The 16006-nt window shown below is 40.9% G+C and overlaps 2 protein-coding genes across 2 annotated transcripts; both read left to right on the top strand.

Moving 5' to 3' along the window:
• Positions 1 to 656: 656 nt before the first annotated feature.
• creb3l3l (cAMP responsive element binding protein 3-like 3 like) lies at positions 657 to 9912 on the top strand. The gene is made up of 10 exons (XM_088294843.1): positions 657 to 795; positions 1463 to 1606; positions 2726 to 3095; positions 3231 to 3352; positions 3446 to 3538; positions 4704 to 4810; positions 5142 to 5210; positions 5286 to 5370; positions 5450 to 5543; positions 6476 to 9912. The coding sequence occupies exons 2-10, from the start codon at positions 1463 to 1465 to the stop codon at positions 6886 to 6888; spliced, it is 1497 nt and encodes a 498-aa protein (XP_088150969.1). The 5' UTR covers positions 657 to 795; the 3' UTR covers positions 6889 to 9912.
• Positions 9913 to 11575: 1663 nt separating this feature from the next.
• On the top strand, positions 11576 to 13441 carry gadd45ga (growth arrest and DNA-damage-inducible, gamma a). The gene is made up of 4 exons (XM_088294859.1): positions 11576 to 11823; positions 11913 to 12014; positions 12112 to 12322; positions 12610 to 13441. The coding sequence occupies exons 1-4, from the start codon at positions 11771 to 11773 to the stop codon at positions 12721 to 12723; spliced, it is 480 nt and encodes a 159-aa protein (XP_088150985.1). The 5' UTR covers positions 11576 to 11770; the 3' UTR covers positions 12724 to 13441.
• The last annotated feature ends 2565 nt before the right edge of the window (positions 13442 to 16006 follow it).

Below are 16006 nucleotides of genomic sequence, written 5' to 3'. Positions count from 1 at the left end.
AATGTGCACTTTTGAAATTATTTTTTTATTATGTGCAGCATGGTCTTCCCCTCTAAGCCAATCTTCAGTACGCAGATTGAGCTCAGTCAATCAGAGAGGTAAACATAGCAGATTATTCAGATCAACTAATCAAGAGGACGGAAAAATACCGACCTCACTGAGCCATTATGAAAGTGCAGAGTGGTAAATGGAAACTCTGATTCTTAAAAAAAAAAGAAAAGCAGACCAGTACTCGGGATTCTGAAGGCCTTGGACAGATTACATTTCTTTATCGATACACATTATGTATGAAACATTGAATTTTAGGTTTTCGTTAGTGTGTATGTGTGTGTGTGTGTTTATATATATTATATATATAATATTTATATATATATATATATATATATATATATATATATATATATATATATATATACATACATACATACATACATACATATGTATATGTATACATACATATATTTTCCGTGTTTATTGATTGTCATTTGAAGTTGTGTTTGTGGGACGGAAAATACAGTTTTTTGTTTTTTTTTGTTCGGCAAAAATTCGAACCGGAATGTGGAAAGTGCAAGGAAGACTTCATTTCCCATAATGCATTGTGTAAGGGTATTCGCACGATAATGCGTGCCACTTCCGCGTTCGCGCGATGACGCACTTTTTGCCTTGTTGGAAGCAAGACGCTTTCCACAGCAACAGGAAACGTTTGTGACTGACAGCAACGGTTGCGCGAAGACACTGACGAGAAAAAAAGACGACGACACCCAAATACATTCAAGGGCCTTTTTACCTTCTGTGGTAAGAAAATTGATTACCATACGAAGTCATTGTCCTCAAAATTTGCTGCGTGTTTCATTGCAACATTAAACCATCATAATCCTTCCATGCTAGTCAAGCTAATGCTAATTAGCCAAAATGGCTTGAAGAAATTAGTCCATGACTCCCATCTGTTCCTAAAAAGGACGCGTTTATAATGTGAGTAACTGCCAGCGCACTAAAATTGCGTGTCACTTTGATCATTTTGACCCACTTCTATCGTCACTGGGTCGTGTATTGTAGTCACGCTAAACAAATGCAAGAGTCTTTTGCCTGACTCTGTAGTCACATTGTCCCGTAACTGCAATGTCACAATGGAATTCTTAAGGCAAAAAAGACATTCGGGCTTGAAATCATAGTATTTTACTGCATATTTCGCTGAATGACGCCTTTGTGTTGACATTGCAAGTACATCACGTGAAGCTTGAGGGGGCGGGGCACATTAGAAGATGAGGTCATACAAAGAGTGATGCAACATGAAGGCCGTATTTGTAAACGTTTGGTGCTAATGTGTCGAGTGAAAACTTTTGATTACTACACCTCCCATTGATGAGGTCCCATATTTAAAGCTCAAAGTCCCTTGTCTTTTGTGACATGGCCCTCTGTGGTTTTTTATGTTTCGACGTTATTTGAAATATGTCCATGGCAGATGGCAATCACAGAGGACCAAGCAAACATGGATGGAGCAGACCTGCTTGGGTTGCAGTTTGATGATGGCTTGGATGGATCATCCGGGGAGCAGCTCTTTGCTTACGTCAGTACGCTCATTGATTCGTGGCACTCCGAACAGGATGTAAGGCTTCCAAAATGTCTGTTTTTTTGGGGGGGGGGGGGGGGTTTGATGCGACTTGAAAAAATGGAACCAAAATATTACGTTCACACTATTATCTTGTGTGTGTTCAGATCTAAAGCATTGCACAGGTGTTTTACTTTTTTGTGTGGGTTGCCAATTGCTACCTCATGATTAGATTATGATTCAATGTGATTAGTAATAAATGATGCATCTCATGAACCTTTTAAAATTACAATTGTCTATCTATTGGCTGCTCGGTACAACATGAGCAATAAGACTAGATGTTAATTTCAATTCCGTATTCATTTCACCAAGCAGATACCAATTCATATATTCGTCTATTAATCCACACGACTCACATTTTAATTCCAGCCATACCTGTAAACTGCCACTAGATGGCAGTTTGACTCTGCGAACACATTCCTGTTCCTGCTCCATTCTCAAAAGTATAATTTGTTTTGAGGTTGTTTTTTTTTTTTTTGCAACTTTATTTTGCAATGGTTAATTTATCTTGCAAGTGAATGAGAGTATTTTTTTAATTGTTAAAACATTGCCTTAACTGTTGTTGATCACTATTTCTCACGGTTGGACAGGTGAAAGTGTTCAAGGACTCTTCATCGTATGCATAATTGTTGTTGTATCATAATTATACAACAATCTGAATAATTGACAAACTAACGGGAGCATATAGAACATTACTGCAAGGGAAATTTTTGTGTTGGGCTTTAATTTTTTTTTTTTTTAATTGCAACACCTTGAGCCAGGAACAAATGAATCCACATATACATTATGTTCCTATAAGGAGATAATGTTTTAAAAAATGAAAAGCAACTCAGAAATGAACTAGCTTACTCCGTTGTAGGGTCATCTCTATTTTTAATTACAGTAGTACTGTATTGAATAATGGGGCTAGTTTGGGTTTTACCTCTCATGACAAAGGTGACAGTTTTAAATATATATATATATATATTTGTGGTATTGAGAGGAGCACCGAAGAGGAACTCAAGGCACAAGTTATTTATCATTTATTTATTTATCATTCAAGTTATGATCAATTTGACTCACGTGATACGTCTAAATAGTATAAATTGGTAATTGGTCCATGTTTTCCCTATACAGTTGCTCAGCTTGTTGCAGGATGAGTACAACTCAGAAACTCACAGTCCCTCCCAATCCCCGATGGGCAGCGACAGTGGCATCTCCGACTACAGCAGCAGCGCTGGCCGCATCGAAAATGGCACCCCCGTGGGTTGCCCGAGCCCCGAGGGTGGTGACATCGACGTCTTGTGCAGTCCCACCTACTCCAACCCGAGCCCAGTGTGCTCCGAGCCGGCCTTAGTTGCTGATGAGTTGCAGGCAGAGAACCCGGAGGCCTTACTAGTCCAGTCGGATCACAGCTACTCTTTGCTCAGCGGCAGATGTGAAGACACAGATGCCCTGCAGAGTGTGTGGGCTGAGAAGCCTGACATGGATGTCTTCATTGATCTGGGTATGTGTCAGCGTCCATATAATACTTTGCTTCGGCAAGTCACAATTGACCAGACATAGTAGGCAGGTATTCAAATTGTTCTCATTCATCCAGGTCATTTCTTTCTTATTAAGTTTCTTCAAATTATGCCCACAGATCATCTGGTGACTGAGGAAATGGAGGATGACCTTGCCAGTGACTATGCCGGTGAGCTTCCTTGTACACTGGCCATCGAAGACTCGACACTGGAAACAATGGAGCACGACAGCTTAGACCAGGTCAGCTCATTCAGAAATAATTTATAATCTTACGCTTGCCATCATCCCAATATGCAAGACCATATGCAAAAACTATCATTGTGACTTTTGCAGTTCCAATTCAAGGAGATTGTGCTCTCAGAGGAGGAGAAACGGCTTTTGGCGAAAGAGGGCGCAACTATTCCCACTCACATGCCTCTTACAAAGGTAACCTCAGCCAGTTGATAAATATAATGGCAAGCTTGGGTGGGAATTGCAAGCCACCCATATTAACATAATTTAAAAGAAAAATCAAGGCACAAATCAGTAACACACCATGCACACGTAACTGACATGTGAAATGGTCACGTTCTTCACAACAACAGCCATAGAACGGACCAAACGCAGTATGAATGTCCCATTTTCTTTTTTACCGGGTTGGGTTTTACATCACGTCATGCAGTTGACAGACTTAAATATATATTAATTTCGCTTGCTGAGACAGCACAAGATCTAATCGAGTGATTGGAGTAGAATCAACCTATACATTTGACTCAATAAATATGCAGAATTTTGATGTAAAGCACTGCTGTCTAATGATTGGAACCTGATTAACCAATCACAATCAAGTCTTGACCTTGACGCTTTCATTGTCAAGTGCATGTTTTTGATCCAAAATCTATATTTATGCTCAATCTAGCCAGACAAACATGCTCTCAGTATAATTATAAGTGTTACAAATGACAATATTGGAAGGTATTTGAAAATATAGCATGGGCATAAAGGGAAACGTGTCATAATGAACATTGTTATTGGTCGTATGGAAACAAATAAAAGTACATTTCATAGGTAAAGTCCTACATTTATATAATGTATACAGAATTAGATTGTTTATTAAATATTTTGTGGTCTTAGTCTGGGCTTTTCTGCTGAAAATGCTGCCCATTTTGTATAGCAGCTATTTGTACGTTTTGTGTTTTGGTCCATGGCCCATTGTAATATGAGCTCAACTTCAAGAGTTCATGCAGCTTTGTACACTTTCTGAACTGACACTTTGAAATAATGTCCATTTTTTTTAATTAAAGAATGTAAATTAAGAATATTTTTTTAATCCTTAAAATGGTCATTAGTTGCAGCCTGATGATGATGCAACCTGAATTTGTGCGTAATTTGGAACACCTTGTAGACTTGAATATTATACATTAACACCGTCGTAGTGAGAACTACAGTAAACATTTGTTTAAACTCTTATACGCCATGTATTTCAAACTCTAATTTTTGGGTGTATACCGCGCTTTTGATAATTCAATATATTAACTATATGACCTTTTTTTTCCACGCGTAAAAGAGTGTTAATTGTGAATATTTTGTCATCCTGTTATTGTGTATGCAGGCTGAGGAGAGGACACTGAAGAGGGTTCGGAGGAAGATCCGCAACAAGCAGTCAGCTCAGGAAAGTCGCAAGAAGAAGAAGGTGTACGTGGACGGCTTGGAGAGCAGGTGAGATTAATTTCTTGTTGTCTGTATGTTTATGCATTAGAATGCGAGCGAGACAAGAGCCTCTAAAGCTTCGCTCCCCCCGTATAAACAATGAAAGACATTCATGCAAGTGGGTTGTTAATTGTGTTACAGGCAGCTTGCTCTTTATTCTCCATTCAAATGCAAAAACTTCACATTGTGCTCTGGTATCGCTCAGAACACTCACTCACTGGAGGGGAGGTCATTAATACGCAAATCACATACTACTAATTAAAGACAGGTGTTAACAGGGCGTTTGCGCGACTTGATCAGTATTGAGTGGGTGAAACTTGTCTGTTCCCTCCCCCATCAGGGTCGCCGTCTGCACCGCGCACAACGTGGAGTTGCAGAAGAAAGTCCAAATGCTCCAGAAACAAAACATGTAAGAACACCTGATGATGCCTTAACTGACATTCATACAAAAATAACAGTCATGCACCCATTTTCTTCCTCGCAGATCTTTAATTGAGCAGCTGAGGAAGCTGCAGGCCGTGGTGAAGATGTCCACATTGAAGGCCAGCACGACGAGCACGTGTGTCATGGTGAGAGAAAGTGCATATTTTTTTTTTTTAAAGAAAGATTGACTTTCCTTTTTCTTAATGCATTTTCCCTACCCTACAGGTGTTCCTGCTCTCTTTTTGTCTCATCATCTTCCCGTCGGTCAACCCCTTTGGCAGCAACACGGACAAGAAAGAACTCTACCTTCCTTCTTCCAGTAAGCGCCCTCTAACTGCACCTGCCTTCTATTGTACTTTTAAGCGGCCCATAAAATAAAATGCAGCATGGGGGGGGTAAGAATAATGAGAATTGCAAATTGTGGCCATTTGAAGAAAAAGCTCACTGTGACTGATAATTTTTAACACTGTTCATTAAAAGACCCAGTTGGGCTTTTTACATGCTTACCAGAAGAGGCCATCAGACCACATGAGCTTAGTTTTGAGCACAAGGAAAAACGAGCCACTTGTAGTTTCTTTATCTTAACTCTTGTTTTTGGGGGGGATGAATAAGCATCCAATTTGACTTGTTTAAAAAACAGTGAAAATATCATTTGGATTGGTGAGAATGATACACAACTTAACACGTTCGGGTGTAACAAAGAATAAAAAGACAACAGATATATACACTAACTGCCCCAAATGATTGAACAAAGTACTATATTTCAAACTGATGACCATCAAAGTTTAGATGAACTAATCAAGATTCTGATTGATTTTTGATTGACAATCAGATGGATAACCTTGCCCCTTAGTCTTCAATCATGCAAATTTCTATTAACAATATCATGCTTTGATTACATTGACGCTGAGAACAATGACAATGAGAATTGCAGCTCATGACTCCTAAACTTTCACTGTAATCAGTTTTTAAAAACACATGTACCGAACCCTGCATCAAGATGGTGGGAAAAACAATATTTTCTCTAAATAAAACTCCTAAACTCACTTAAAAATAGTGGTGCCAAAGTATGATGTAACTCTGATATGTGATGTGATAAAAATGATGTGTATTATCTAAACAAAGAAAAAGAAAACTTTTGAATTCTGCAGGCACCAGTTCTTTGTCATGTGTCATCATCGAGATGCTCTATTCAACGTTCCAGTAACCGTCCTTTTGTCTTTTTTTTTGTTGCTGTGTTTACAATGGCAGTCATTTCCCGAACTTTGCGCTCGCTGCCGTCAGAGAGCACAGACGCCTTGGCCTCTCTGGAACCCGAAGACGACGAGCCAGACCTTCACCTGCTGCCCCAAGCTGAGCTGGAGAACATCGACATCATCTTTGCGGGTGGTAAGAACAACCACACGCCTGACTATCAGCGCGTGGAGCAGCCTGACTCTGAGACGGCTGTCAACGGCAACTCTTCAGCCGACTACCCCGCTGCCCCGCAGGCGGCGGAAGTGACTCCAGGGGTGGGCGCTGGGGCTGGAGGGTTACAGGAAGGCTCCTTAGATTCTGTAGTGGTGGCCGCTGTGGCGTATGAGGTCCCCAAGTCCAAGGGGAATTGGATAGACCGGAACCCTCCGTCTGTTATATTACAGCAGCACCGGTCAGATGAGATGTAGTGTGGTTGTGTACATAGAACATCCAGAAGGATTCACAGCGCTCAACGTTTTCCACGTTTTATGTTACTATTCCAAAATGGGGAAAAAAAATCCTCCTTGAAAATTCTACACGCCCCATAATGGCAACATGCAGTTTTTTTTTTTAAACTTTTGCTGATTTTTTAAAAAGAACTAAATATCTAAATTAAAAATGCACGTGTATTCACAGACTTTGCCACCGAGCTCAAAATTAAGCTCAGGTGCATCATGTTTCCACTGATCAACCTGGAAATGTTCCATCCGTCTGTTATCTATCGAACCGCTGCTCCCCACAAGGGCCACGGGGGGTGCTGGAGCCTATCTGTTGTCATGGGACAGTAGGTGGGGGATACCCGTAACTGGTTGCCAGCTAATCGGAGGGCACACGCAGACAAACAACCGTCCGCGCTCACACTCATACCTAGGGGCAATTTTAGAGTGTTCAATCAACCTGCCATGCATGGTTTTGGAACGTGGAAGGAAACTGGATTACCCGGAGAAAACCCGCGCAGGCACGGGGAGAACATGCAAACTCCACACTGGAAGGCCAGAGCCGGAATCGAACCCACGACCTTCGTCCGCCACCGTGCCGCCCCCTTGAAATGTTCCAACATCTTAATTCGAGTCCACGTATGGTCAATTCAGTTGACTGCTCATGATTTGGAAAGGCACACACCTGTCTATATAAGGTCCCAGTGCATCTCAAAAGCACAAGCAGAGCATGAAGTCAAAGGAATTGTCTGTAGACCTCCGAAACAAAAGTTGTGCTGCTTAAGAGGTTCCAATGAGCACAGTGGCCTCCATTATCAGGCTGAAAAATCCAGTACACAGCGTGGGTAGCCTTTTCTATCAGATGCGGAAGAAGGTCTAATCTATCCACAATGGTTTGTTGTTATATTCTTACGTACGTGGGACATCTTTGCCTAGCTCATGTGACAATCTGTGACTCCACGCGCTTAACTCGATTTGACTAGTATGTGGGGTATAAGAAAGGGCATAACAAGTAGGTCACAGCAATATGACGACCTAGTCCAAGTCACCCGCGTGCCAAAGAGGCCCAATCTTAACAATCGGAACTGGAATACTAGTCAGGATTGAGGGAAAGATGAATGCACTCATTTTCAGAAACACCCTGTATAAAAACCTGCTCCTGAGTGCTCAAGACCTCAGACGGGTGAGATTTTTTCATTTTGACAGGGGGGAAAAACTCTTTTTGTTTGGGATGCGGCTACAACGTAACACAATGTGGGAAAAGTGAAACGCTGTGAATGATTTGCGGGTGCACTGTAGGACCACTGCAGGGGAGACATGAATCTTGCTTGTACCAGAGGGAAGCTGAAGCGGGGTACACACCGACACATACACACACATTTGATAACCCCCCCCCACACTATTTGAGAGAGATGGTGACCCAATGTGACTCAGCATTGCAAAATGAGTTGGCGTGAACTGTATTTCAGCAACAAAGTTAGGACATAAAAAGAGTGATATCAGCTTCTTGTTGAGTGATCTCCGCAAATGGCTAATCATATTGTAGCTGCTTACAAGTACCCTCAAAAAGCGGTGACACAGTTTTAGTAGTAATTAAAACCATGACTTTTTAAAAGGACAGTAAACCATCAGAGTGGTAATCGGACCGGAAATTACTGAAGTACCTGTTACAGTATGTGATTTTTAAACTCTTTACATAAATGAAAGTTTTAATCGATCACAGGTAGAAATTTGACCTACAGAACCATTATTTCCTCAACATGGAGTCCACGTGCGCGACATCTTACACATTTTCCTATGCTGGGTCACGAAGAGCAAAAAAAAAAAAAAAAAACAAGTTTTCCACTTCTTGAACAAAAAGTATATAATTGTCTATATATTAATAGTTTGAAAGCACAAAAACTAGTGAGTGAATATGTGGGGATTACTGTAATCTTTACTGTAAAATAGTCTAAACACACACGAGGATTTGCTTTCAGAAAATTATTACCATTGAAGGCCTCAGCTGTAAAGAAAATTTAAATAAACAACGCAGGATAATCTCTTGAAAATCTTTTTGAGACATTCGATTATCTAACTTTTGTTGACATGGATCGGAAAGGGGGGGAAATGTTCGAATAACGGCTGAATTATGAGTCTGTGTGAAACCTGCTTAATACAGCAGAACATCTACTGTTGGAACATGTCCAAAGTAGCACAATTTGTACTTCCACCAACATTTGTGGACAAAATCACCTCAAAAGGTGATGAAAACAATAAATGCAACTTTGGATGTTCCACTGGTGAGAACGCCTTTTCTGATGTACTACTGTTACTTTATTTGCACTTTTCTAATGTTTTAAAGGGCCAAAAGGACTTTCTCAGTCATGAAAATAGTCAAATAAAAGCATGCGTTTGAAAAAGCCCCAATCTCCCAACAAAGTACAAATAATAGTTTTGTTTTTAAATAGATAAACGTCACATCCAAATTAGCTTCCATCATTCATAGCTTGATAGAAGAGTAGGCTGCTTGATTAAAGTGATTTGGATCATTTGCACCATGAAGCCATTGCAGGACATTTGGCCATGTACATAGATGACCTTTTCAGCGTTTCCCTTGTAACAAGGGTTTCGGTTTTTGTGTGTGTGTATGTGTGTGGACAGTCAAGTGATGACTACCCGAGTCCCTACGATACTCTGTTGTTAAAATATGGAGCCATTTTTTGTATAAATGTCCAGATTACATTCTCAAGTTTGTGCAAACTATAATGATGCTCAGAAAAAATGTTGTGCAGTTAACTATGCCAAAAAATGTAATGAACTGTTCTGTCAGTGAGGCATTTTTCCTGTATTTCTATGTTACTATTAATAGTAATAGGGCACTCCTATGTATTATGATCAGATGAGATTTTAAATGTAAGGAGGGGAGACGCACTGATTCAAAAATAAAATGTAAATACGCTGAAATGAATGTAGCTTTTCTGTATATTGAACCTCTTTGAGTATATGGTAATAAAGTTTTTATGTACCAAAGCAGTCCTTTTTGTTTTTTATTGATGTTAACAAACTTTCCACACATGGTGTAACCAACATAATCGTTCGTGATAATGTTCGAGACATCCGGCAGTTTGGTACTTGCTGACTTTGATCAAGCGTTGGAAAAATACTTCGTTTTTACTCACGAGTTGTCCAATTTTACTTTGCCACGTGCACGCTGCTGCACTGTCCCGTGCTAGGCAAACGATTTGTAATGCAGTCGACATGACATCAGCCCTTTATTGAAGGGGGAAGTAGAGGCAGGTGACTCATCAGCAGTCATGACTCATGATTACGAATCAACAAGCCCAGACTAGTTTATGTGGAGGAAATTTGAGTGGCCTGAAGATGGCGATGTAAGTCTAGCTATGTACTCTGCTCAAAGGAATTGAGTCCAATGCAATATCAATGTGTTTTAAATAAAGATGCTTAAAAATGCAATACACTGCACGTGTCTGACTTGCCAATACATACATTTGATTTTTAAAAGAGATGTACACGAGGTAAAATAAAAGTTAAAATGCACATGAAAAACTGATTCATGCTCGCTTTGTTTTGAGGTATGAGACATTTAATTATAATTGATCATTAATTAAACAAAACTTTTTTTTTTAATGTAAAAATATTTATTTTAATAATTTTAAAATAAAGGCGTAACATTATGATAATTTTTTTTATTATTTTGGGTGGCTGTCTCATGTAAATTAACAATTGCAAAGCACGCAGCAAAACGTCTGATGGGGCTGGGGGACTTTTGTGTTGTCAAAAAAAAGCCCCCGTGAATAAATGATAAGCGTGGCGACCGACCGCTCAATAAGATAATAGTTTATTTGAGGAAAACCATGGCGTGTATTTTTATTTATTTATTTGCCCTAAACAATCTTCAAGCGGAAGTCGTGCGTCAACCCGGAAGTGAGCGTCGTTGTCTCACCCGTCAGGTACAGCATAAAAAAGCAACTGCCCGAATTGCAGGTGACTTTAGAATACACTTGCAAGCAAGTCAGCCTGTTTATTGGCCGTCGGTCGGCTTCCAGTGAGCGTTTTATAAAAATTTAAAAAAATGCTATTAATAGTCTGTTAATTCCCCGAGCTGGGAAAGCCCTGCACTTTGGAGAAGGTTACACTGAGATCATCTCCCTGAACTTTTCCCTTGCCTTCTCCCATGCAATCTGAACAACTCTTGGGGAGGGGTCACTCTATGCATAACACTTATATACCCCCTTTAAAGAAAACATGGGCAAAGGTCATGACACGAAACACTTGACTGTTTAGGCTTTTGTGTGAGGTTGTGTAAGTTTGTCGTTACAAACATTCCAAGCACGAAAACACGAAGACCCAAGGCGTAAACATGTTTTGCAATGCACCCGGTTTTAACTTTGGAATCTCCCATGGAGAGACAACACGACACTTTTGATCGATTTTACTGAGTAATCGGGCAAGTAGAGTTCAAACCTCACTTGCCGTCCCTTTTAACCGTGTTTTTTGTACACGGTGGTTATGTTGACAAAGGCAAAAGGAGGTGGGGGTAATTTCTTGAAAGTTCATAATCCTTCCCCGCGTGGGCTTGTCAACAAACCTTGAGCAGTAAATGCCGGGGGTGGAGAGGAGGGGGGGACTTTTGCTTTCGTCCTGGCCTGGCCTACTGTGCACCAATCGGGGCGAAGCGTGAGCGGAAAGGACCGCCCTCTGCCGAGAAACGACGCCGGCCGGCTATAAAGTCTCCCACTGCTGATTCTGAGCTCAGAATGACGCCAGAGAAGAGAACAGCTGATACCGCACTGGAATACTTGAGCTCCACTTGCCTTGTCTTTTTTGATCCTGTGCTTACTCACATCACGATCACGCGTGGATTATAACTATGACTCTTGAGGAGATCCGCGGACAGGAAAGCACGATGGAACATAACGAGAGGTGAGTCTTGGGCGCGCTCTGAACTCATTCGATGTTAGTTTTTTTGTAAATTGCACAGTTGTCTAATGCGTATTTTCTTCATGGAAAAGGGTGCAAAGTGCAGGCACAGCACTGGAAGAGCTGTTGCTCGCCGCTAAGAAGCAAGACTACCTGACAGTCGGCGTGTACGAGTCGGCTAAAGTCATGAATGTGTGAGTATTTGCACGCTGTGGAGCATTTTAAAGCATCAATTTAACAATTTACGCTCAAGACACCGTGCAGCTTCTAACCATCCTCTTTCTCCAACAGCGATCCAGACAGCGTCGCTTTCTGCGTGCTCGCCACCGACCAAGAGCACGCGTGCGACATTGCCCTTCAGATCCACTTCACGCTCATCCAGGCGTTCTGCTTCGATAACGACATCAACGTGGTGCGCGTCACCGACATCGAGCGCCTCGCAGACCTGGTGGGCGCCGACGAGGGCGGCGAGCCTAAGGATGCCCACTGCATCCTAGTCACGGTAAGAGCTTGACTCCCAACTCCCACTGAAATAAGTTGATTGACGATTTTTAAATGGTGCTAAAAATGGAAGATACACCACAAGGTGTGATAGCGCTGACGTCACCCACTAGATCATGGCACATATCCAACACACGAATACTTCAGTGAAGTAGTCACATGGTCTACTGTCTTTTAGTGACCAAATATGGGCTTATTGCCACATAAAGGCCAACAGATGTCCCAAGTCATAGCCTTCTGGTATTGTAATGCATTTATTTATGTTTTTCCTTACTTATTCCATTCCAGAGCCCCAGTGCCAATCCATGGAAGGATCCTGCTCTGGACAAGCTGAGTCTCTTCTGCGAGCAAAGTCGCAGCATGTGTGACTGGGTTCCCACTATCACCTTCCCGGAGCGCTGAGTCAGCCATTCTCCCCCAATCCCTTGAAGATGCATCGGCGATGATGACGATGATGATAAGAAAGAAAGTCAAGGCTTCACTTGAAGGTGTTCCAGGCCTTTCTGCCTCCCATTTGTCTGGATTAGTCGGCTGTGAGGCCGGGATGGAAGCTCACCATCTCATTCCCTTCCCCCGTGCCTGATCCCTACTTCCACGTGCAAGGGAAAGCAGCCTTCCAGTCAGTGCATTCTGGGTCAGGACGTTGTGGATTATACCCTGAGGGGAGAACAACTCAGAAGCCTGTAAAGGGGGGGTGGCTCGATAGGGTCCCGTGAGGACACCACGACGAACACTCGAGGAGGCGTTGCGAAAGCGATGACGGCCCACTCGATGATTAGCGTGAAGACGTCGGCGGTGCGTGGGCACGACTGCATCAGACTGTGCAGAGGTGGATGTGAGATCGTGCGGAGGCCGGACCGGAGCTCATCAAATGGGAGTGATGCCGATCCGGGAAGAGAGTGACTGAAAAAAAAAAAGAGACGAGACATTTCTTCATGTGCAGACATCCGTAGCAAAAGACTTGTGGAAAATCTTGATTTGAGCTGCACTTTCACAGCATTTTATGAACTTTGATAGGAGCTTTTATTTTCTTTGAAGTTGTGCAAGCAAAGCAAAGTGACATTAATTTGAATTTGCACACATTTTGTTCATGATCTGTGAATAAATATTTGAAATCAAATGACTGCTTGAATCCAAATAATTATTTATTCTTCATTTTACTCAAAGGACAGTATGGAGATGTTCACCACTGAGCAAAGTCCTCTTGGTAGTTATTTGTCATGCAACATGATTAACTGAGGTGTGATGTCTTTTTGAACAAAGAAACTACAATCCACATCAAAGTGTATTCTGCAGAGTAATGCAGACAGTATGCAAAACCTCCAAGGAAACAACACCTAAGTTATTAGTAGTCCTGCCAAAAGATTAATTGAGGATTAGCACGACTCAATGCTGATATGCTGACCAACGGTTTTCAAAAGAGAATAGCAAGCTATAACACAAACCTGACTTATGGCGAATACTTACACAGGTGACAAATGGTATTTAAAAGACTGCAATGGTGATAGTTTGCAAAAGTTGACAACTAATGCTGTGACATTAATAGTCATGCTAATAGACTAACAAACTGAGGTGTGGTGTCGATTAGAGCGGAGGCCACTTCTGCGGTGAATAAATGATACTCTAATAAACGTTATTACAAAGCTTATATGCAAAAGATCTCCTACAAGCAATACCGTCACTCTTCTTTATTTATCTAATTTATATATTTGTCTGTATTATTGTTGTATTGCACTGGAGAGGGGAGCCCTCTAATCTCGTTGCACACTTGAGTACAATGACAATAAAGGGATTTCTATTCTATTCTATTCTATTATTTGTCTTACAATAAGACAAACTGAGGTGTGGTGTCTATTAGCGTGGAGGCCACCATTGTGGTAAATAAATGATAAAGGTTATTACAAAGATAATATGCAAAAGTTCACCGTCAAGCATTACGGTCACTGTAATTTGTCTTCCAAAAAGACTAATTGAGGTGTGGTGTTTTTAGAACAGAGACAGCTTGTCGAAGAAGTACAGTATACACCCAAGTGTGTTCCAAAGTGAGTAATCCAGAAAGTATGCAAAACTCCAAGAAAGCACCACGATGTTCGTCATTACTACCCTTGCAAACGGACTAATTGAGGCAAGGCGTCTATTAGAGCAGAGGAAGCATAATATACATCAAAGTGTATTCCAATGAGACTAATGCAGACAATATGCAAAACTTCACAGGTTGCAACACCGTACCGGTAATTAATTACTTGTCCTGAGAACAGACAAATTGAGCTAAGAGATCGATTAGAGCAGGGGATTATTTGAAGAAGTACAGAAGAATATGAGGATATTCAAAAATAATGTATTGGTCCTGACAGCTGAGATCATTCAATGAGGAAATACCGAATAGGAAGTACACTAAAGTGTATTCAAAAGGATGCAGTGCAGGCGGTATTGAAAAGTTCACCATGAGCAAGTGACACCAGGTGTCCTGCATAAAAGACTAATTGGGTGTGGCGTCTAGTAATTAGAGCAACTATTCGAGTAGAGACCACTATTTGAGTAAACATCATGCACAGCAGTGAAGGATATTTAAAAAGCGGTATGAAAAAGTTCAACAGCAAATTGTGATGTTTGGATACTTATTTGTTTTGCAAAAATACTAATTGAAGTGTTCCATCGATTACAGTCATTATTTGAGGAAATATGGTATAAAAGGGTATTACAGTTCACCCGCACATTCTTCTATTACAGATTTTATTTCAGGATTAAAAAAAAAATTATCTTTTTTTTAACGTTTTTTTTCATGTAAAATGCTGATTGGCAGTATATCCACAATTATTCCAGATTTTTTTGTGGGGTGAAAAAAAAAATCATTTTTTTTATTGAATGCAATTGAAAGGCGTCAATGACTCACTGTTTTTTGCTACATGAGGGTTGGCCTTGTCGTTATCGCCTGTGAATAGTGGGGGTCTACGGTATAGTATAAAAAGGTTCAGTTATAAGATATGACATGCCAGTAATTATTAGACTTTCATGAGGTAAAAGGCAAAGTTTATTTTAGAGAAGAGGCCACTATTTGCGGAAATATGATATACTACTTATGTTAGGAAAAAGGATTTAATTTGGACATAGAAAAGCACCCAGCTATGTATTTCCTTTTCACTGATCAAGTGACAGTTTTGGAGTGTGGTTGCTTGAGCTTGAAAAATTCGGAAGTTGGCATGGCATCATTCTTCCTCCTCTGCCTAAAAAGACAAAATGTGATTGTAGCAGCGTGATGGATCATGAGTTGCAACAGACCCAGTGCCTGTGACACGTGATCTTTCTAGACACCGGCGACCCTTGAAGCGCTGACGAGGCAACTTGCAGACTCGAAAAGTTGCAAGTCATTCTGGAGAGGCATTTTTTTGGGGTAGTTTTTTGCACAATTAGAAATCTTTACATGCAATGGTGTTTCGGAGCTGGAAAACAAAAGCCTTCACCAGAATCGTCATTTTTGTGTCCTCTGCCCGCCCACCATGGGCTTCATTGGAGCTTACGTGATTGTTTTACGCAAAATGTAACGAGTGTGGTTCGTCGCCTACTCAATGAATAAAGTGTCTTCAAAAATACATTTAAACAATAATTTTTAGTTTTTACTCAAGGCACTTTCACTTTACACACGCACGTTTGAAGTCTTGTGAAATCACCCACTTGCACATCAATA

This window comes from Idiotropiscis lumnitzeri, chromosome 1 (assembly GCF_059441095.1).
Source record: "Idiotropiscis lumnitzeri isolate Australia: NSW breed Sydney's pygmy pipehorse chromosome 1, RoL_Ilum_1.0, whole genome shotgun sequence".
Lineage (NCBI taxonomy): Eukaryota > Metazoa > Chordata > Actinopteri > Syngnathiformes > Syngnathidae > Idiotropiscis > Idiotropiscis lumnitzeri.
Note: the sequence above shows the minus strand (reverse complement) of the source record. Positions and strands in the feature narration are given on the sequence as shown.